Source organism: Sphaeramia orbicularis, chromosome 17 (assembly GCF_902148855.1).
Source record: "Sphaeramia orbicularis chromosome 17, fSphaOr1.1, whole genome shotgun sequence".
Taxonomy (NCBI): domain Eukaryota; kingdom Metazoa; phylum Chordata; class Actinopteri; order Kurtiformes; family Apogonidae; genus Sphaeramia; species Sphaeramia orbicularis.
This window is the reverse complement of record NC_043973.1, coordinates 40,067,429-40,091,739: the sequence shown is the minus strand read 5'-3', so window position 1 is coordinate 40,091,739 and position 24,311 is coordinate 40,067,429. Positions and strand designations below refer to the sequence as shown.

At 35.2% G+C, this 24,311-nt stretch overlaps 1 protein-coding gene across 1 annotated transcript; it reads right to left on the bottom strand.

Moving 5' to 3' along the window:
- Nucleotides 1–11,055: 11,055 nt before the first annotated feature.
- Nucleotides 11,056–23,782, bottom strand: LOC115437407 (uncharacterized). The gene is made up of 6 exons (XM_030160632.1): nt 22,957–23,782; nt 22,644–22,855; nt 17,846–18,016; nt 14,700–14,852; nt 14,487–14,553; nt 11,056–12,632 (listed from the first exon to the last, which is right to left on the bottom strand). Exons 1-6 carry the CDS (start codon nt 23,621–23,623, stop codon nt 11,056–11,058), a joined length of 2,847 nt encoding a protein of 948 aa, XP_030016492.1. The 5' UTR covers nt 23,624–23,782.
- Nucleotides 23,783–24,311: the final 529 nt, after the last annotated feature.

Sequence of the window (24,311 nt, the reverse complement as noted above, 5' to 3'; positions counted from 1 at the left end):
AATATGCTTTTTTTTTTTTTTTAGCCAAGTACCCTCAGCTCTCACTTCAGCTTTTTTTTTATTTTGATTGAAAAAAAAAAAAAAAATAGGCAAAATTTATTTCTGTGCCAAAGGTATCTGTTTATATTTGCAAAACTTTGTAATCAAACAACATATAGTTAACTTTAATATATTAAAAATAACAAATTTTGTGCAAAATATAAACTGAAAAGTGCCCTCTTTCATTGATAAGAAAAATAAATAAATTGGTCATTAATTAATAAATGAACCTTTCATCAACAAAAAATAATTACTTAGCTACTCAAACTCATTTTGAATAATATAAAATATAAATGTTCTTAAAATGTTACCAAAGCTTAAACAAGATGATTGACAATAAAACTATTATATGAATGTATTTATTGTGTTTTAAATTTCAGCATCAATTCTCTTATTGTTTTTGGTTCAGTTTGTTTGTTAACACTCTAGCAGGAAAACTGTTGGTTTAATTCATACCATATTTGGTTTATAGATTGCCAGTGACCCTGAATAGATGTCATTACATTTTGGGAAAAATAAGTCAAAGTTTAAATTTGTTATGAATTTTTTAAATCTTTTTTCTTTTTCCATTTACTTGTAATGGGTGAAATGTCAAATATCTGTAGCAGCAAAACTATAGATTGGATTCATATCAAACTGGGTTTATAGATTGTCAGTGACCCAGAATAGATGTGGTTACATTTTGGGAAAAGTAGGGTAAAGTTAAATTTTTTTAATGAATTTATTAAATCTTTTTTTTTTCTATTTACTTATAATGGGCGAAATGTCAAATGTCTATAGAAACATCCATTTTGTTTTAATTTACTTCAAACTTGGCACATATATAGAGGTGACTGATATGCTGACATCATCACATGTATAGACATGATGACATCAGCTGGATTGATGCTAAAATAAACTACAATATGTGTGAGGGGCGGGGTTAGTTGTGCCTGACACTACTTGTTTAATGTATGTTTCCCCCTGGGCTTCTTCCAAATACCCCTGGGTGTACTGATTCCCCACTTTGGGATCCCGTGGATTAATGATATATTTGACTGAAAAAGTCATTTTTTCTTCAGTTTTCTCTGTTTCTGATATAATAACCCCAATTATAATCTGAGTTTTTATGAACATCTGTGACGTAAATAAAGGACAATACATGATTTACACTGAAAACTTCAAAAATACAGACGATTATCTTACAATAAATGCCGATAAATCACTTAAGAAAGATTAAATATAATCATGTTGATTGCCAGCAAAAAAGTGATCACTAGGAAATGGTTGACAGACAAGACACCCTCACTGGACGAATGGAAGGACCTTGTTAAAGAAATCGCTCAAATGGAAGAACTCACCTTTACACTAAGACTGGACCATGACAAATTCAAGGAATGCTGGAAACCGTGGATAGACTTTATAAATACTTAAAAAGAACATACTTGACGCCCATTGTTCAATTGCTACTCAATTGTTCTCCTTGTTTGTTTGTTTGTTTTGTGACTTGTTTTATTAAAAAAAACTATCAATGTATAAAATATGTCAATCTTGCATTGTAAACCAAATAAAAACTTGAATTTAAAAAAAAAAGATTAAATATAGAGAAAAATATATTTGGAAACTGCCACAAAAGTAGCCCTGGGTCTTTATGGGTTAAATATAGTGTTTTTTCTGATAACATGACCCTCCTCACTGTTATAACATATCGGACACAGAGGAGGCGTATACAGTGTTTGTATTCGTACAGTTATTTATTCACAAACCACAGCTCTGTGTGTTTATTTCAGCTCTAGTACTTCTGCTCATTCTCTTCATACTATGCAGCCTCGTGTGTTTGTCCTTTTTACATCTCTCTGTCTCTATTTGCCTCAAAGATGCCTTTCATAAGATAACTGCGATGCAATTTCCTTTCTGCTGCAACACTGAACACTCAAGTGCCGAATTATCGCGTTCTGTCACGATCTGATTAAGTACAAACTACACGACGATGTTATTACTCTAATGTCAGCTGTGGGTTTTCTTGTAAATTGTTGTTATGGGATTTTTAACTGTTTTTAATCACAGCAATCGAGCTGCCTTTTCTCATACACTTTGTTGTCATCGAGGTCTTTAATACACCGCTATGATTCTATAAACGCATAATGACATCACTGTGCATTTAAGATTAGATGATAGTAATGTTGAAGGAGAAATTAACTCTGTAACCCCTGAAGTGCAATCTCTGATAGTCTATATATACTAGCATCTTTACTAATTTGAGTGATATAAACTTGTAGTATATTAAAGTGGTAAATGTTAACCCATTTTAAAGATATTTGATGTATACAGATGTAGTGCAATAAATTTTAACACCACCAAAATGCATTATATTGTGTTTATTTCCTGTTATTGACTATTCTTATTGTTCTTCCTGTCTATACTTACTCTAAAAATCCAACTCCATTATCCATAATCTAATTTTTTCTGTTAAATTTCACAAAAATATAACATTATACAATCAAAGACTGATTCTATGATCCCTTCTTTTCTAATATATCAGGGGTGTCCAACTCATGTTCAGCCACATTCAGCCCATTTTATTCTCAAGTGGATCAGACCAGTAAAATAATAACCTAGAAATAATGGTAGCATTTCCCCTTTGTTTTAATGCAATATGAACATTAAATTATGAAAATATTTCCATTTACAAACTTTCATACAAAAAAAAAAAAATGTAAATAACGGGAAAAAATGAAATTTTGTAAGAAAAATAAGTGTAATTTTAACAATATTATCCCTCAATTTATCATTTATACATGTGCATTACACACAATGTTACACAAACATGTAACAGGTATAATATTGTTAAAATTTTGGAGTTTGGAACTAAAATAAAAACAATTTCTACAATATTACAGATCACAGTGGATCCACAAATGCACAAAACATTTAGTAAAAGGCAGAATATTCTTAAAATTGTGCATTTCAGGTTCATATTTGTTCAGGTTATTCACATTTTCTTGTTATAGGACAGTTTTTAAATGTAAATATTTTCATAGTGTAGTGTTTTTTTATTTAGTTTTTTTTATTCTTCTATGCAACACTGATTTTATTTTTTGTACAGTTGTTCTACGTCTTTTAATCTATTCTTGTATTTTATTCTTTTATTTTGGTTTTTATTTATTCTTCTGTACGGCACTTTGGTCCACTGTGGTTGTTTTAAAGTGCTTCACAAATAAAGTTGGATTGGATTGGATAGTGTTATTTTTTTCATATTAAATCAAGAAAAAAATTGTCAGTTACAGATATTTATATTATTTCACTAGATCACATTGGTCTGTATGTGGAACCTGAACTAAAACAAGTTTGATGCTGATTGTTCATATCTTAAGTATAATTTTTGCACTTAATTTTTGCTGGTTTTGGTCTGCAGGCTGCATGTTTGACACCCCTGCAATATAGAATAGAATAGAATAGAATAGAATAGAATAGAATAGAATAGAATGCCTTTATTGTCATTATACATATGTAAAACAAAATTAAAACTGACAACTCTCTTGTGGTGCATAGTGCAAAACAGTTTAAAAGAAAGTGTAAATATATATATACAGTATAAAAACAAGCATGTCAACCAACAAAAAAAAAACAAAAAAAAACAGTAGAGATAAATATATTGCACTTTATATGATGGTTATTCCTCCAATTCACTCTCACCCTTCAATAAATAAAAAAAGGGAGTCAACAAATACTCATAGAAGTCCCAAATGTGATTGTAACACCAGTAGAGGGCAGTATTGCATCACTTTAGGCACAAACGACAATCTCATTGAAGTAAGTGAGAATAATAATGGCATTTCATTACAAATAGTGCATAAATTTTAATTGTCCATTGTGTGTTTTAACATGATATATATATTAGACTTTACATCATGCATTAAATATGTTAAAGATGTACATTTTGCTGGGTTTGTTTTATTGTTTTTTACTGGCATTTGAGCCAAACCCAAACAAAAATCACTATTTGCTGCATTGACCCCCAAACATTTTGGACCTACTTCAGCTCAACAAAAAAAAAAAAAAAAAAAAAAAATTGTAGGATGCCTCCGGGTGAGTAAGTCCATAGGAAAGTTCCAAACAAGTGAGAACTGCTTCCAGATGCAGCGCTTTCTAACTTTATTTCCCCCAGCTTTTCTCAACTTTATTTCTTTTTCTTTTCCTCTCACTTGTTTTTCCTGTATTCTTCTGTCTTTACACTGCTGTGACTTCACCACTAGACCAATATGAAGGGTAAAACTTGGACTACACCTGTTTTCTGCACATTCCTGCTACCTGTAGACCCTCAGTCTGTGCACCATATGCAGCCCACTTCACCATCAGCCTCCCTGTGCACTCCACTGGCCTTTTAATATAAAACAAATGTGGAGGTTTTACATGTTAGCATGGATTTTAGACTTTCCTTAGAGAAACAAAAGCTTATTTATCTCTTTGTGTGTGTGTGTCATGTAGATTCTTTATCATTTTTCCAAAATATAGAAGTCATATCACCACTTTTATTTCAACTTTTATGTTTCTTCCAACATGTTTTACCACTTCTTTGCGTCGGCGCACTCTATTAACCCATAAAGACCCAAACAGCCACTGATGACCAAAACCATATACTGCTCTAAAACGTTTTATAACTTCTGCTACACTGCAAAAATCTAATCTTACCAAGTGTATTTTTCTCATTTCTAGTCAAAATATCTCATCACACTTAAAACTTGTAAAGCACTTGTTGAGCGCAGACCTCCACCAAGACAGATCAGTGCCCCCCCATCACCACCAAAATTTAATCATTTGTTCTTTGTGCCAGTATCAACATTTCCTGAAATTTTCATCCAAATCCATCCATAACTTTTTGAGTTATCTTGCACACAGACAGACAGACAAACCAACGCCGGCAAAAACATAACCTCCTTGGCGGAGGCAATAAGATATAATCACCTAAAGAATAATTTTTCAGTGAGATATTAGTACTTATTTTTACACAATAGATCTTGAAAATCTTAGTTCAAGAAATCTTACCAAGATAATTTTCATTTGTTCCATTGGCAGATTTTTTTGCTTAATTCAAGCAAAAAAAAAATTGCCAATGGAACAAGTGAAAATTATCTTGATAAAATTTCTTGAACTAAGATTTTCAAGATCTATTGTGTAAAAATAAGTTCTTATATCTCACTGAAAAGTTACTCTGATTGTGATTATGTCTTATTTGAAGTGTGATGAGATATTCTGACTAAAAATGAAAAAAATACACTTGGTAAGATTTTGATTTTTTTCCAGTGTATCAATACATGTAAAAAAAAAAAAAAAATTGTTGTAAAATACAGTTTGTCATCTTTTCATGGTCATCAGATATGACCCATTTGGACATTCAGAGGCTCCGTAGTTACCATGGAAACACTGTCATCTTCTACAACACTGATTCACCAGTAAAACTCATGGAGTTGGATCAATGACAGTGGATGGAGACACTTGGTTTATGTTCAAATAATGATGTATTTTGCTGAAAAAGTCAGTTTTCTCTGTTTCTGTTATTCATTCATTCATTATCTGAACCCACTTTATCCTCACTAGGGTCACGGGGGTCGCTTGGAGCCTATCCCAGCTACTTATGGGCAAAGGCGGGGTACACCCTGGACAAGTCGCCAGTTCATCGCAGGGCTGAACATATAGAGACAAACAATCACTCTCACATTCACACCTATGGGCAATTTAGATTAACCAATTAACCTATTGGTGCATGTTTTTGGATTGTGGGAGGAAGCCGGAGTACCCGGAGAGAACCCACGCAGACACGGGGAGAACATGCAAACTCCACACAGAAAGGTCCCACCCCCCGTCGACTGGTGTTGGAATCGAACCCAGGACCTTCTTGCTGTGAGGCACGAGTGCTAACCACTGCACCACCGTGTCGTTTCTGTTATATTAACCCTCAACTTTAGTCTGAGTTTTTATGAACATCTACATGATCAGTAAATTAAATACAGGAAAATACCTGATGTTCACTGAAAAAACTCTGCAAAAATCAAAATCTTACCAAGTGTATTTTTGTAATTTCTAGTCCAAATATCTCATCACACTTAAAATAAGACAGAATCACCTAAAGAGTAACTTTTCAGTGAGATATAAGAACTTATTTTTAGACAATAGATCTTGAAAATCTTATTTCAAGAAATCTTAACAAGATAATTTTCACTTGTTCCATTAGCAGAATTTTATTTTTGCTTGAATTAAGCACAAAATCTTGAATTAATCTGATCTTTTTTGAACATCTACATGATCAGTGAATTAAATATAGGAAAATACCTGATGTTCACTGCAAAAACACCAAATACAGAGGATAATGTCATGATAAATTGTGATAAATCACTTAAGAAAAATTAAATATAGAGAGCAAAATATTTTGGGACCGGCACGTAAATAACACTGGGTCTTTATGGGTTAACCTAACTACTAATGTACAAAAGGCACGCTCTATTCTGGATTTTTCCTCAAGCATTTATCATCCTCTGACCACTATAACTCAACCTGGCCGGTCGTCTGTCTGCCTCGGAGTGGTTTCGATTTGTTTCCAGATATGCTTGATTTTGTTGACCCAGGTCTGGACATCGTCTTCGGTCTGCTGTCTAGGCCGGGGTCCTTAAACTGCACCGCACATGCATTATTTATAGAAACAGTCTGGTCCTATAACCTTGAAACTGGAGGGAATCAGAGGCCTGAATTAGGAAATGGTCCTGCCGGCACTCTTTTGATCCCCCAGACTCCATACCCACCACTCCTTTGAGGTACAAACCTGTATATTAATGGTACTAATCCCTTAAAGTCATGATTTATTGAATAATCTTTAGTACACCGTAACCTAGAGGTCACGGCTTCAAAGGCTGAAACAATAACATCAACTCCTCGACTAGTTTTCATAGAACGTATGCCCATATGTTTTATTTTTTGATGTTGTGCCAAAGCATTGGAGCGCCGCGGGAATGAGAAGGGTCGTCAGAGAAAATGTGTAAGGAAAGACATCACAGGGTTAACTATCTGACTAATATAATTCTGAGTGTTTAAAGTCATGATAAAGGACCTCTATGCTTTGATGTATAATAGGAAACACCTGGAAACCTCTGCTAAGAGCAAAAAAACAAGGTTCAATTCATCCCTTACAACTCTGACTGAGGCACAAAGGAAAAGCTTATACCAGGATTAGATGCAAACAATCAGGAAATCTAGGATAAAACACAAATATCACTCTCATGTAGAAAAAAGTGATTTAATTTGTGATTCTGGTCAGCTAACATTAAGCTTTTTGACATTTTGTGCAGTTCTGAGTAAGTACTAGTAGAACTAACAGCTCAAAAGTAGCTTATATTACACACAAACAGCAGGAACGCAACTGGCTAAACACATTTTTATTGGGTTTACTATAAAACATCAAATGTACACTTCATTGCAGCTTAGTTAAGGTGAACAGTAACTATACGGTGAAGTATTAAATGGCAAGACGGTAAAAATAAAACAGTACTTTGGTGAAACATGACTCTCCTTTAGTCCATAATATGCACAAAAGTGGTCAATAAACAAAGCATGCAGTGGAGAGTCACATCAGAAAATGGCGGCTAAAATAAAACACATGCTCTTACAAAAAAAAAAAAAAAACAGACACACACAAAGCCCTGAATAAAACCAGCACCATGAACTGTTGTGGTGACAGCAGAAGAGAAACGGAATTACATAAATAAAAGACAGACTAAGTAGAACACGCTGAACGTAGAAGAGCAGACTGTACGTTCCTGTACGTTCATACAGGTGTTTAGAACCAGCATTTGGAGTCATTACACAGAACTGAGAGTCGCATTCACATAAATACGATAACTGAAGCATGAGGATACATTTCTTTAAATAAAAGTCAATACTGGGACGTCTTAGAACTACGGAAGCCCATCGAGGACATGCCTTCAAACATTTTTTTCTATTGTTTTCTCGAGATAATTTTATGAGATCTGACCTCATTAATTTACCTCGTTATCTCATTAAAACAATAGAAAAAATGTTTGAAGGCATGTCCTCAACGGGCTTCCGTATAAAACACCAGAAGTTTAAACTATTACTTAAAACAATACAATGACTGTAGTTGATGTTATAAATGTCTTAAGGTACATATACTCAACATTAACTCATGACTTTTCAACTTGCATTTTAGTTAAATATTGGCTCTTTTCCATCATTAAAAAGTTCTTATTTCTGTATTGTTCTGTATGATCTTATTCTAGAACATCTACCTGTAAAATCTGAACCATTAAATCATTGACAGAAAATTCCAGTTCTTTGAAACTGGAGCCTTTATTGGTCCTTCTGAACGGCCAAACAATGTTTTCAAATATCAATTTCCATGTATGAGTTTCAACTTTGGATCATATTTGATACATCAGGTCTCAATGCTCAAATATTATTAGTTTTTAACAAACAAAACATAATATAACACAAATATGTCTAACAAATTGGTAATTCCTTTTCAAAACTGGCAAAGTTCTGTCTCCTTCCTCATTAACCTTATAACAGCAAATAAATCATATTTGATGCATGAGTTTTGAAGCCCTCTACATGATCAGTGTGATATTTTTTGCCTTGAAAAACCTGATGTATACAATTAGATACATGCAATACACAGATAATCCACCAGGGGGAGGAATTCATTCACCAGAGGCCTTTCCAGTGACACTACAAGACTGTCATTAATGAGGAAGGAGGAAGAACTTTGACAATTTTGAAAAGGAGTTACCAATTTGTTAGACATGTTTGTGTTATATTATGTTTTTGTTTGTTCAAACATAATAATATTTGAGCATCGAGACCTGATGTATCAAATATGATGCAAAATTTTAACTCATACATGGAAATTGACATTTCACAAAAAAAAAACAAAAAAAAAAAAACATTTTGGGTTGTTCAGAAGGACCAATAAAGGCTCCAGTTTCAAAGAACTGGAATTTTCTGTCAATGATTTAATGGTTCAGGCTTTACAGGGTTAATGACAGTCTTATAGTGTCACTGGAAAGGCCTCTGGTGAATGAATTCCTCCCCCTGGTGGATTATCCGTGTATTGCATGTATCTAATTGTATACATCAGGTTTTTTAAGTAAAAATATATCACACTGATCATGTAGAGGGCTTCAAAACTCATGTATCAAATATGATACGTTTGGTGTTATAGGGTTAAATAACAGTTTTCTGACAAAAATCTCAGAATTACTGTGTAGTGAAACTAAATAAAGACCCTTTTGTACATAAACTAAGTATCTTAATATGCTTTGCTCAGTGTGGGCCTTATGATGTTCAAAACAAATAAAACATCTAAAACAAGACAAAGTGACTGAATACATTTTTATAACTCTGAATATGTTCCTCATTTTTCTGTGAGCTCTTACTCATAACTGACTCATATGAACTTCAACATTTATTAACACACACACGTTCCTTAAACTGATAGAGTTGCCTAATTTTTAAGAGAAAGACCTTATTTTAGAATAATCAACACCCTCTGAGTAAGAATTTAGGCCAGCTTGAACACTATTATGATGGCATGTGTTAGGAATCAGGGTTATTACATTTAACAAGAACTAAAACTCAAAGTAACAATGAAAGATTTTTTACCGAAGAAAACAAACAACTAAGTACAATGTTCAATGTAGCACAAACTAAAGCAAAACTGCAGTAAAATCCCCTTGTTTTGTGGAAGAAAACAATGCTTGATAATGTAGATAAATGTTTTCTTTTCCACATAATAAAAAAAAAAAATCTAAAACTAAATTAAAACCAAAACTAAACATACTTCCACACTCAGAAAACTAAAACTTCTATTTGAAACCAAACCAGAATCGAAATCCAAGCACAAAGGCTCAACACAAAAACAAAGCCAACGAAAAAAGACAAATATAAACTATAAATACTCTGATACAACTAAACGCTATCCTTAAGGTAGAATCACTGTTCTTAAGGCTCACAAAGCAAATTAGTTTATGTACAACAACTTCCTTGGTATCAATACACAGTAAATAGGAGGTTACTGAAGAAAAACTGTTATTTAATATCAGTAATTGATGAATAAAAAGACAGATAAAGGTCAACTGTATTAATAAATTTAGTATGATTTTGCAGAACAAGTCATTAATAATTTCTTCATGATGATCAATAAAGAGCCAATATGTTACTATTATGTTCATTTGTGATCATTTAGCTTCAGGTCAAAATGCATCCCTTAATATAAACGGTTACCATGGCTAGATATGTGGAAACCCTCTAAAGCACAGGTGTCAAACATGTGGCCTGGGGGCCAAAACCGGCCCACCAGAGAGTCCAATCTGGCCTCTGGGATGAATTTGTGAAATGCAGAAATTACACTGAGGATATTAACAATCAAGGATGTTAGAATCACTTTAGGTCAATTCAATTTCAAGTGGGTCAGATCAGTAAAATACTATCAGAATAACCTATACATAATGAAAACAACAAATTTTCTCTTTGTTGTAGTGTAAAATAAAGTAAAATTACACAAAAATGTTTACGTTTACAGACCAGCCTTTTACAAAAAATGTGAATAGCCTGAAATTTCTTAAGAGAAGCATGTAGAATTGTGCCAATATTCTGCCTGTTACTAAATGTTTTGTATATTTGTAGATCCACTGGGATCTGTAAGATGTGATGCATATGTATAAATGATAAACTAAGGCGTAACATTGTTAAAATTGTACTGATTTTTCTTAAGAATTTTCAGGTTCATGTTATGTTCAAGTACAGTTCGTAGATGTAAACATTTTCATTAAGGAATTTGACTTTTTTCACTCAAAAACAGAGAAAAAAAACTTTGGAGTTGACATTATTTATAAGTTCTTACCCTACTATTTCTATTATTTTACTGGTCCGGCCCACTTTAGATCATATTAGGCTGGATGTGGCCCCTGAACTAAAATGAATTTGACACCCCTGCTCTAAAGCACATAGTTTAGTTTAGTTGTTGGTCTGTTATTCTGCCACCCAGAGGATTGAAACTCCACTTCCTGTCAGGTGGCTGATCTGGTTGACCCTCCCTCGTACACAGTCCAGTGTAAAAAACACCGCTGTTCCGTTACGCACCTGGAAGGACGACCGCAGGCTCACGCTGGCCCACTGGCTGCCCTCGGGCATCTGACCGCCCACCTGCTGGGCTAAGGGGACGTTCCGGACCCCCTCCGCCTCCCGGCCCCCTCCCCCTGACCCCTCTGGATCACTTCGCCTGAGTAGAGTCACCTTGACCAGGTTACACGAGTGAATGAGTTTGAGGTCCAGGGCTACGTTCGCCGTGCCGCTCTCTCTGAAGACAAAATCTCGTCTGTGATCGGCGGACCCCCTCACCAGCATCCCCATCTGGGGGACCTGAGCGCTGGTCTGGTGGAAGAACAGCGGCTTGTTGCGGACCGCTCCAGAGGGGAGGCCGGTGTGGGCCACGGTGGCGGATAAAGACGAGGAGATGGCAGCGGGGACCCAAACCAGGCTCAGAGTACTGATGCCGGTCTCGTCCCCGAAAAAGCGTACATTACACTGGGCGGGGGAGAGGATCTCGAAGCCCAGGGTGTCCCCAGGGCCCACTCTGGCCGCTCCGGACAGGGATATGGACGTGTCTCGGTAGTGGACGCCTGGTTTGAAGGACCGGCACAGCTCCATTCCTGTTCCATTTTGGTTGAGGTACGCCAACAGCTGAAAGCCCTCACTGACGCACGCCTGGCCCATCGAGTACAACGCCTGCTGGAACACGAAGCGGAAGGTGCCGCTTTCTGCAAACCGCACCCCGCGCCCATCATGGGTCAGTCCCATCACGTAGGGGTCAGAGGTGGAGGTGGTGCGGAAGACCGGCCGGTAGTTTGTGTGGTAGTGTGCGGACAACATGGCCTGTGCTGTCATGGCAACGGCCCCAGTGTCATGTGACAGCCAGAGCAGAGTGAGCGGCGGCGCTGCGGGGTTGTACACCTGCAGAGCTTCGCCGCTTTGGTTGCAGTGTTGGCTGGCGCTCCGGAGGAACAGAGAGATCATGTGACCAGGTGCGACCTCTGCGACGCCGCTGATGCTGATACTTTGGAGCGACCTCCCGTCCCGCTGCTCCACCCGGACACCACTGAGGTCGCGACCTTCGGAGCCTTCGGTGTTGTTCATGCGCAGACACACCTGGATGAAGCTGCGGCAGCTGTGACTCACCGACAGGTTCTCGTCCAACCAGACCAGGCCGTGCTGCCGGAGAACCAGGAACCCGGACTCTGCCGACACCAGGCCCGCATCGCCTCGACCCTGGATCTGCAGCTGCACGCTGGAGAAGGCGTGAGCCAAGATTCGCGCTTTATCACCTGGCAGAGACACATCGCCGGCCCAGGGAAGAGATAGGGCGCCGTCGCCAACAGTGGCGCCAGAACAGATGGTGTCTGTGGTGAAGGTGCAGGGGGAGGCCACGGGCTCCCCATCACACTCATTACAGGCCTGACACTCATCCATATCGGAGTTGAAGAAGTAGCCGTGGCCGCACATTCCTGAGTTGGCATCTCGCTCTGTCATGCCTTGGCACCTGAATCCACCTGGAAACAACACAACGGAGAGACTGGATGAAAGTGCACCATTTATTCTGGTCCATGTAGTGGAGTCATGTTATCATTTAGGAATTCACAGAGATGGAAGAAACAAAATGCACACCTTTGTAATTTCATTTTGTAATGTATAGCATTAGATAACATGAAATTAATATATTTTTTATCTACTTTAGATTCTTTGACATTGTCTTTTTGGGGAGTCAATAGTCACATGTAATTTATTTACACAATTAAATTGCTGAATAAATGTAATTTTAACCTGTTAAGGCAGGGGTCACCAATCTTGGTCCTCGAGGGCAGGTATCCTGCATGTTTTAGATGTATCCCTCTTCATTCACACCTAATTCAAATGACAACCCTATCATCAAACTCTGCAGAAGCCTGATAATGACCATCAGGTGCGCTGGAAGAGGGAAACATCTAAAACATGCAGGATACTGTCCCTCAAGGACCAGGACTAGTGACCCCTGTGTTAAGAATTCAATGTTATTTGATTGTGATTTATGCAAAGGAATAGAGTTGAGAATCCTCTCCATTTCACTACATATTTTACTTTGTATTCACTCGAAATCTCAAACTACCTGGTTTAATGTATGATTTTAGGACTGTGTAGCATGTAAACTACTTGCTAGAAAAGTATTAAAAAAGTGTTCAACACAATAACTTTTATTACTTTCATGACGTACTGAAAAAAGTCAAATTACTTGACTTTTTTAATATGTTATGAAGGATTTTTGTTATATTTTTAAGAATTAACCTCCTAAGACCCAGTTATGGGTTTTCTGTCCACATTTGTGGACAAGAGTTTCACAACTTTATACAAAAAAAAGAAAACTGTCCACCACAAAGAACATTCCAAAAAAATTTAAAAAACTGCATCTGAAAAAACTGTTGTATCATGATGTTTCCAATATAGGCACTTATTTAATAAAAAACATAAAAAGCTTATACTTTGCTGACATTTCCTGGGTCTTAGGAGGTTAAAGGTAGGGTAGGAGATCCTGGAAAAACAATTCGAGCAAGCTACACTGCAAAAATCAAAATCTTACCACGTGCATTTTTCTCATTTCTAGTCAAAATATCTCATCACACTTAAAATAAGACAAAATCACCTAAAGAGTAACTTTTCAGTGAGATATAAGAACTTATTTTTAGACAATAGATCTTGAAAATCTTAATTCAAGAAATCTTACCAAGATAATTTTCACTTGTTCCATTGGAAGATTTTTTTGCTTGAAGTAAGCAAAAAAAATCTTAAATTAAATATTCATATTCAAGTGACAGTTGAGTTTGATAGACATATCACCATTCAATCATTTCAATGGGCTGGTTAAAATAATTGGATGGTGTTTTTTTCAGTCTTATCCATTCCACAGGTGACAATTTTTTTTTATTTTTGTCTTAGAGCATTTAATTAATTGGTTGCAATCAGGATGTGAAGGGGATTTTAAGCAATATAGTAAAAAATGCTCCAGGAAAACGTCTCCTACCCCACCTTTAACTGCCTGTATCATTGCATTTCAGAGGTCCCCTTCCCAACACTACTTACATTACTATTGTATATAACAGTGTTAATGTTACACAATAAAGTTGGCTCAACCAAATCAACATCAAGTATGAAAACACAAAAGCAGTATGAGGTTTTGTCTGGTGATGCAGATACACAACAGTGGCTCATGGGAAATCAGTGATGTCTTTTCGGTTTCATAGCAAATAACACAGACTTGTTGAAGTAATGACTGTTCAGTGTGTTGATTCAAGTAATGTAAGTGTATTCTGTACTTAAATACATTATGTTTTGTATTTAATACTGTTATATGACATCCTCTGTATTTCATATACCTGGAGTGTTGAGACACTTCTGTTGGTCACCGCATAGATCAGTTATTTCAAGACATTCATCTCTGTCCTGCAATGAAAACAAACCCAAAACCCACTCAATCAACATTTAAAGGGAGCTCAAAATGAAACATGACATTTTTCTACTCATGCTCCATGCTTTTTCCACATGAATAATAGAAAAAAAAATTCACAACTTAAGGGAACGCTTCAAACCTGGCAGATTCTGTCTGCATGGACCGTACACTGGGCGACCAGGAAGAAGCCTGCAGGACAGATGGTGCATTTTTCACAGTGAGGTCTCCCACTGGTGAAGCCACAGTACTCCTCAGGGCCACAGCTCCCACAGGCCAACATGGACCGGCCCACCTGCGGATATCACACGTGGTCATGTGACACTGCTGCTGTATACCCACCCAAAAGAGAATACCGTGTCTCCTGAGGACGCGGACTTAGAAAATGTGGTATGAATTGCCACAAAGAAAACCTGGCCAAAAAACCCCCCAAATACCTGGGTTTAACTGAGGAAGTACTAAAAACCCTCCCACTGGATAATTACTGCAGCAATTAATATGTTTCAGCTGTAACAACTTCATTAACCATAACTGATGCAGTGAGTAGCTTCTCATTTCTTAACCCTTTATCAGGCAAGTGATTATTTTTGGTCATTTCTGCACATAATCACATTAGAAGACAGTGACAGCAACAGTTCCAGTGAGGACAGTGAGTCAACAATCTGTGGTTCAATGTGGTCTCCAGGGTCTGTCAGGTCCACCTCTGCATGAACAGTGAGTGGACCTGCTTTGTTAGTACCATGAAGTAATGGTACTAATGTAAGGAATGATGTTTAAACGGATAATGTGGATGTGGACAGGGGTCTGGATCAGCACTTATCAGGTTCTAATGTTGTAAAATACATGTTCCTTTCACCTTACGTGTGTTTTTCTTGTATTTTTATATACAGTCGCAGAAAAAATTATTAGACCATCCTTGTTTGCTTCAATTTCTTGCTCATTTTAATGTCTGGTACAACTAAAGGTACATTTGTTTGGACAAATATAATGATAACAACAAAAATAGCTCATAAGAGTTTAATTTCAGAGCTGATATCTATCCATTTTCCATGTTTTCTTTTATTTCTAGTCACATGATACACACAGGAGTTAGTACTTGATTGCATAACCATTGTTTTTGATGACTTTTGTTGGTCTAATAATTTTTTCCGCGACTGTATACTTGTTGGATTTTAATTTTTTTATTTTTTGCCACACATGGGCAAGGAACCAAATACGGTAACTTCACTGACCTTGATTTTCTACATAACAATAAAAAATTTTGAAAAATTTCATAAAAGTAATAAAGTCCCATTAATATTATTATTATTTACTTTTATTTAACCAGGAAGTCCCATTGAGATTAGAAATCTCTTTTGCAAGGGAGACTTGGCCAAGGCAGTTTTATCCTCCAAAAACACACTAAGGTTGAAATTTGGAATTTCAGTGAATTTCTATGAGTGAACTACAAAGGGTTAAACAACCATCAGTTTGATATAGAGCATAAAGACTAGACAATGCCAGGATTCATCAGGCTTTGTTAAAGAGTGGTTCAGGAACCATGAGACATCATTTTTACACATGGGTCCAAACAAGTGAAAGTGAACATCAACATGAAAAAGTACATTTGCACACATCATTTTCTATTTTATGGAACTGTTATCCTTTTTCAAATTCCATGTGTAGAAAAAAAGTTACAACTGATTTTATTGATTGTATTTTTTACACCATAGCCACAGCTCAAATTTGACACTAAATATTATAACTACAAAAATTGAAAATGCATTAAATCTGTTGATTATATAGATGATTGTTAAGTTTCGAGTATTAGATTTTCATTATTTTATGTATATTATTGATATTTATGAGTTTGAACATTTGTGAGTTGCTTAAAAAGGCCCTGTCCATGTGTTACCACAAAAATACCAATTTTTAATTTTCAAGTTACTTGTAATTCAGGTATTTGAGTGAAATTTTCAGAAAGTAATGATCTTTTGATACATTTTTGGGTGATGCAAACAATGGGAAAGAGTCGTCCACATGTTACCACATTCTCATGTCAATAAAACAGAGACTTTTCAATATTTTGCTCCAAAATTTATTTTCAGCATAGTTGAACACAATATCTAAAAGGTTTTGTCCTAACTGATATCAATTTCTGTCAAAAACTGCATGTTTTGAATGTTCGCGTATAGCTTAAAAAATGGATGTCTGTTTCAAGTCCACGTGTTACTGAGCAGTAATTTGACATTTTTCACTTTAAAATTTTATCTTCCCAAATTTTGTTATACATAATGTTAAAGTGCTAACAAACACCTACTGAAATATGCATAACACATGCATCTAAGTTACTCTGCTTACATAACAGAAGCTGTTGAACATGAAATGTGTCCATGTGTTACCGCTAGATCGGACCCACATGGACTGGACACCACAGAGTCACATCACTGACCTGAACTCTATACAGGATCTCTGGAATGTGAAAGAATGGACTGTCCACAGTGGTCCGATTCCCCATCGTCAATACAAGATCTTACTGGAAAAATGAAGTCTTTACAGAAATAAACCCTGCCACATTTATTGTGATGTTGTATAAACTCTCTGTGGCATGAACAGTGCTACAGCAAATGCCTCCTGTGGTGAAGAATTTCTTTTATGTCACTTTTGTTTCCCTCTTGCTACATCATCTTGTATTCTTGCACTTTTTGCATCCTTTTACATGTTTCCTGTTGTTGTTTTTTTTCTTGTTATGTCTTTTACAACTGAGGCCTCTCTTCTACATTTCACATGGCTTTGCTGTATTCAATAAACTCCTCCAGAGAAAACTATTCTTTTGTTTCAGTTGGAAAGAATTGAAGACCCTGGTGCTAAAAGTACTGAAGTCACAAAAACAGTCTGGTAAAAATATTTATAGAGTGGACTTAGCTAAACAAATACAACATGTTTATACGCTCAACAGGAATTGTCCAAAAATGTGACTTCATCGCTTTTACCACCAGGGTCTTCAATTCGTTTATCCAGCATTTTATTACTATATATGACAACCCAATAAAACAGCTCTGTAACCCAGTTTATGTCCACAACCTAACCAATTATGATTTGGTGTCTTTAAGCAAAAGAACATATATTTGTTGGGAAAACAGGAAAAGGCAGGTTTAAAACATACTGGACTTTTGGAAACGTATTTTCATAATTTTCTGGTATTTTTAAAGAAAATATGGATTAATAAAGAAAAAATAATCATCACAAGCTTGGTCGCTCTCCATACAGTGCCGAATCTGGAATAATTCTCTCAGATTAAACTCTCACCTCCATAATACTGGCTTCCATGTCCACTTTGTGCAAAGACAGAGCCTGCTGTGCATGATGGGATTGCATCTGTCCATTTAAGGTGTCCATGTGGCTGTTCAGATCTCCCTGGATGTTCTGGAAAGACGTCTGTTTCATGTTGTCCATCAAGATGTTGTACTGAGCTTTTACCTGAAACAGAAATACAGTTGCGGAAAAAATTATTAGACCATCAAAAGTCATCAAAAACAATGGTTATGCAATCAAGTACTAACTCCTGTGTGTATCATGTGACTAAAACAGACAGAAAAGAAAACATGGAATGTCTAAAAGCACTGTTTTTGTCAATATAATGCCATAGATATTAACGTAAAACCTGGAGTTATTTTGGTTATTATCAAGAAAAACATGGAAAATGGATAGATATCAGCTCTGAAATTAAACTCTTATGAGCTATTTTTGTTGTTATCATTATATTTGTCCAAATAAATGTACTTTTAGTTGTACCAGGCATTAAAATAAACAAGAAATTGAAGAAAACAAGGGTGGTCTAATAATTTTTTCTGCGGCTGTAGATATGATTTACACGTGCAAACATTCTAAGGTCACTCACAGGAACACTTTCACTGTGTAACAATTGTGTGCTAATGAGACTAAAAGGGTTAATAATAGCATCATGACCATGTTTATTGTTACATTAAAAACATGAATAAACACTTATAACATCCTAACAGTTTATAGACTGCTTAGGAGTATTTAGTGCAATTGTCTATAACTGCATTACAAATACATAGAATTAAACTAAATGACCATATTATGACCATGTTAACACCTTTTCCGAACTTTTCATGCTGCTTTTCTAAGATTAATGCATACTTTATTATGTATTTACCAGCAGGTACAGACATTATAAAAAAACAGCAGCTTATTACAAGTGCACTGTCAGCTGTATGTAAATGCATATAGTACATTTTAATCATAATAAAGCAACAAAAGTCTATATAAATGGATTCCAGTTATATACAGTGATATGAAATAGATCTGATTTGATAAGATTCTCATCTGTCAACACATTTATTATATGGTCATTAATGTATTTTCACAGACAATAATGTTAAGAAGCATCATATGAGGAGTTATAAGACTTAAAATGGCCTTATTGGACCTTAACTAACACTTAACCAACTTATTTAATTTCCATTTTTCGAACATTTCAAGAGACAGGGATATCAAACCTATCTCTACACACCTTTAATGTTTCTGTAAAGTTCCTCAAATCATCTCAGTCATTTAACTACTAACTCAGCCTGATTTGAATAAATTACCCTGAACTTTGGGTGTGATGGAAACGCAAAGCACACAGGTCACCAGGAACTTTTTTACCCTGGTAAAATAGTTCCTGGTAATAAAAGTTCCTGGGATTTTGGTGGAAAAGGGCCTAATGACCCATTTCCCTCCACCACATCATCATCATCATCTTTATCACTTACTTCAGGGGTGTCAAACTCATTTTCTTTACGACAACAAATCGTTTTAGTGCAAAAAATAACATTCAATTGTGCCAATATTTACATTTGCAAACTATCCAAACAAAAAGGATGTGAATAACCTGAAAAAAACGGAATTTGTTAAGAAATATAAGTACGATTTTATCAGTATTATGCCTCAACTTATCATTTATACATATGCACAAAACTTTTAGTCACAGGCAGAAAATTGTTAAAATTGCACTTATTTTCTTCATTTCTTCATTTTGTTCAAGTTTTTCCCATGTTATTGTTAAAGGATAGTTTATTAATGTAAACATTTTCAAAATTTAATGTTTATCGCACTAAATCAAAGAGAAAAATTGGTGTTGTCATTATTTATAGGTTAATATGATATTATTTTTGAGTTGGATGCCCTAACTTGCACTTTGCAAATTCGACCCACACTGTAAAAAAATGACTGTAGAATTAACCTCAAAAAGTTGTAAAATTGCAACATAAAAAAACTGTAAGTGACAATACAATGCAAAGTTGTTTATTTGAAAAGATTTTTGTGTTAATGATTGAATCAAACATAGCTGTAGTTTTTACAGGAAGAGTATGTGAACAAAACCAGATTTGTATGTAGAAATGATCTATTTCTGTTGTTTTAGAAAATAGAACTGTGAATTGAAAAACAATGTGGTGCCGTTTAAATTGCAAAGACCATAATGTTGAAATAACAGCGTATTTGGTTTTATATATATATATATATATAAGTTATAAAAAAGTAAACATTTAACAATGTAACATTTTAAATTTGTAAGTTAGTGGGTTGGTAGAGTTGGCAGAGCGGCTCATCCAATAACCAAAGGGTTGGTGGTTCGAATCTCTGACTGTCCATATGTTGAAGTTTACATGGAAGACACTGAACCCTAAACTGGTCCCAGTTAGACCTGGTGGTTTTGGAAAGTGCTTTGGACACCACGAAGGCGGAGAAAATGTGCTAAATAAGTGCAGTCCATCTACCATTGAAATCCAGTGTTAAATCTTCATGTTTAAAATGTTAAATCTTCATGTTTAAAATGTTAAATCTTCATGTTTAAAATGTTAAATCTTCATGTTTAAAATGTTAAATCTACATGTTTAAAATGTTAAATCTTCATGTTTAAAATGTTAAATCTTCATGTTTAAAATGTGAAATCTTCATGTTTAAAATGTGAAATCTTCATGTTTAAAATGTTAAATTTAAATGTTTAAAATGTTAAATCTTCATGTTTAAAATGTTAAATCTACATGTTTAAAATGTGAAATCTACATGTTTAAAATGTTAAATCTACATGTTTAAAATGTTAAATCTTCATGTTTAAAATGTTCAATCTACATGTTTAAAATGTTAAATCTTCATGTTTAAAATGTTAAATCTTCATGTTTAAAATGTGAAATCTACATGTTTAAAATGTGAAATCTACATGTTTAAAATGTGAAATCTTCATGTTTAAAATGTTAAATCTAAATGTTTAAAATGTTAAATCTAAATGTTTAAAATGTTAAATCTTCATGTTTAAAATGTTAAATCTACATGTTTAAAATGTTAAATCTTCATGTTTAAAATGTTAAATCTACATGTTTAAAATGTTAAATCTTCATGTTTAAAATGTTAAATCTACATGTTTAAAATGTTAAATCTACATGTTTAAAATGTGAAATCTTCATGTTTAAAATGTGAAATCTTCATGTTTAAAATGTTAAATCTTCATGTTTAAAATGTTAAATCTAAATGTTTAAAATGTTAAATCTTCATGTTTAAAATGTTAAATCTTCATGTTTAAAATGTGAAATCTAGATGTTTAAAATGTGAAATCTACATGTTTAAAATGTGAAATCTTCATGTTTAAAATGTGAAATCTACATGTTTAAAATGTTAAATCTACATGTTTAAAATGTTAAATCTTCATGTTTAAAATGTTAAATCTTCATGTTTAAAATGTGAAATCTTCATGTTTAAAATGTTAAATCTTCATGTTTAAAATGTTAAATCTAAATGTTTAAAATGTTAAATCTTCATGTTTAAAATGTTAAATCTACATGTTTAAAATGTGAAATCTACATGTTTAAAATGTTAAATCTACATGTTTAAAATGTGAAATCTACATGTTTAAAATGTTAAATCTTCATGTTTAAAATGTTAAATCTACATGTTTAAAATGTGAAATCTTCATGTTTAAAATGTTAAATCTTCATGTTTAAAATGTGAAATATTCATGTTTAAAATGTGAAATCTTCATGTTTAAAATGTTAAATCTTCATGTTTAAAATGTTAAATCTAAATGTTTAAAATGTTAAATCTTCATGTTTAAAATGTTAAATCTACATGTTTAAAATGTTAAATCTACATGTTTAAAATGTTAAATCTTCATGTTTAAAATGTTAAATCTTCATGTTTAAAATGTTAAATCTTCATGTTTAAAATGTTACATCTACATGTTTAAAAAGTTAAATCTTCATGTTTAAAATGTGAAATCTACATGTTTAAAATGTGAAATCTACATGTTTAAAATGTGAAATCTACATGTTTAAAATGTGAAATCTACATGTTTAAAATGTGAAATCTACATGTTTAAAATGTGAAATCTACATGTTTAAAATGTGAAATCTACATGTTTAAAATGTTAAATCTTCATGTTTAAAATGTGAAATCTACATGTTTAAAATGTGAAATCTTCATGTTTAAAATGTTAAATCTTCATGTTTAAAATGTTAAATCTACATGTTTAAAATGTTAAATCTACATGTTTAAAATGTTAAATCTTCATGTTTAAAATGTTAAATCTTCATGTTTAAAATGTTAAATCTACATGTTTAAAATGTGAAATCTTCATGTTTAAAATGTGAAATCTTCATGTTTAAAATGTGATATCTTCATGTTTAAAATGTTAAATCTTCATGTTTAAAATGTTAAATCTACATGTTTAAAATGTTAAATCTTCATGTTTAAAATGTTAAATCTACATGTTTAAAATGTGAAATCTACATGTTTAAAATGTTAAATCTTCATGTTTAAAATGTTAAATCTACATGTTTAAAATGTTAAATCTTCATGTTTAAAATGTTAAATCTACATGTTTAAAATGTTAAATCTTCATGTTTAAAATGTTAAATCTGCATATTACTCTGTAAATATGTTTACAGTTGGATGTGTTTTTTACAGTATCGTTCTGGAAACCACAGCTGCCCGTTTTTTTCCGTAAAAACAGCAGGATTTTTTTTTTTTTACAGTGCACGGGCCAGATTGGAACCTTTGGCGGGCCGGTTCTGGCCCCCGGGCCGCATGTTTGACACCTGTGACTTACTTGCTCCATCTGATCGAACATCCTCCTCTGCTGCTCCAGTATTTCTCTCTGCTGGTTCACTAGCGCCCCCTGCTGTTCACTCAGGAGCCTCTGCAGTTCTCGGACTTCGTCCTGCTGACCCCTGAGGGCCTCAACCAGTTTCTCCTGGCCTTTGGACATCTGCAGCTGTAACACAAGTGCATCCTCTGACGGAACCTCATTGGTCCCTGCAGCTGAGAAAGAAAACACTGTTTATAGAAGCTGGGGTCGGTGACATTCATGACATCATTATCTCATCTAACTGGGCTTTAATCTGTTCAGCTCTGATACTGACTCGGTTTCATGTCACATGTCAGCTGGATCCAGGCTCCTCGTTCGGTTCCAAAGTCGGTAAACTCATCCAGGAACTGCGCGGCTCTGTCCGTCACATGAACCGGAGAAGAGCCGCCTCTGTCTTCGTCTCCTACGTGCGCGTTACAACCGTCTCCAACGCACGCGTTGGGTTTGTGTCGCATCCGAGGGGGAAGTTTACATCCGATCCCTTTGCACTCCCGGGTGGAAGTGTCATCACCCGTGGGACGGTGAGAGATGGTGGTCGGACAGGTCCCACCGGCGCAGTCTGGATGGAACACCTCCGCCGTGATGGTCCTGGGGTTGGTCCTCCTGGTGCCATCCGTGGCCGCCTGGTGCGCATAGCCCGTTTGCTGGGGTTGGATGATAGTATACGGTGCTAACGGTGCGCTTTGGGCTTGGTGATGACTGAAATGAGTATCCTGCTGATAAGTCGGGTGTGTTTGTCCCTGCCTGGTTTGCGCTGAGGGGTGAAACTGCCGCCGATGCGCTCCTGCGTCCGTTTGTCCCTGACAGCGCGCTCCGACGCACGGACGGTTCCAGTCCTGGCCGGGGAAGCAGCGCGTCCCCCGGCAGAGCTCAGACACACTTTCTGATCTGCTGAAAACACATGTGACACAAAGTAAAAACACCGCACAGATACGAGCCATGGTGAAGGTAACACTGGATTACGGCCACGTGTGAAAAGTGGCCTTTTTACGCGTAAATCCTTCACTCCTGCGTGCGCCTTTTGGTGATGTCTTCAAGAATAAAATCCATTAAATCGCTAATTGGCCGTACATGTAAACACCAACAGATTTCATTTAGCTTGTATCCATTGCGCGCAACGCGATTTCTGCCCCTTTTGCCCCTTTCTGAAGAGAGAGAGAGAGCTCCGTCTAGCCCACATGTGGCGTTCACTGCTCCTAATTGGCAACAGGTTTTGCTCCTAGTCTTAAATTAACCCGTAGCTTTCCCGGACATACCACTCTGCCAAGTCACTCCATCTCCACTGAAGCAATGTGCATGTGGTAGATATTTGGACTTTTCTGTTTATTTGTATTATCACACCCCACACCCTATCTGGTTAATTATACGCACTTTTACGCACAGAGAAAAATCATCCACTGGAATTTCATAGTTTTGTAAAACATCACATAACACTGTAAAAAAAAAAAAAAAAAAAAAAAAAAAAAAAACAGGTATTATTCCGGCAGCTGGGGCGCCAGAAAAATACTGTTAAATAACGGGGAAAAAAACCATCTCATAAAAAAAAACAAAAAACCGGTAATTTTCCATAATTAAAATACAGTTTTTTGCCCTAACTTTACATGAGATTTTGCATATATATATATATAT

Coding starts and splice junctions, on each gene's coding strand:
- LOC115437407 (XM_030160632.1), bottom strand. CDS start 23,623: ATGGCTCGTATCTGTGCGGTGTTTTTACTTTGTGTCACATGTGTTTTC. Junction 18,017..22,643: donor TGTTCGATCAGATGGAGCAA/GTAAGTCACAGG, acceptor TTTCTGTTTCAG/GTAAAAGCTCAGTACAACAT. Junction 12,633..14,486: donor GAAGTGTCTCAACACTCCAG/GTATATGAAATA, acceptor TGTTGTTTCCAG/GTGGATTCAGGTGCCAAGGC.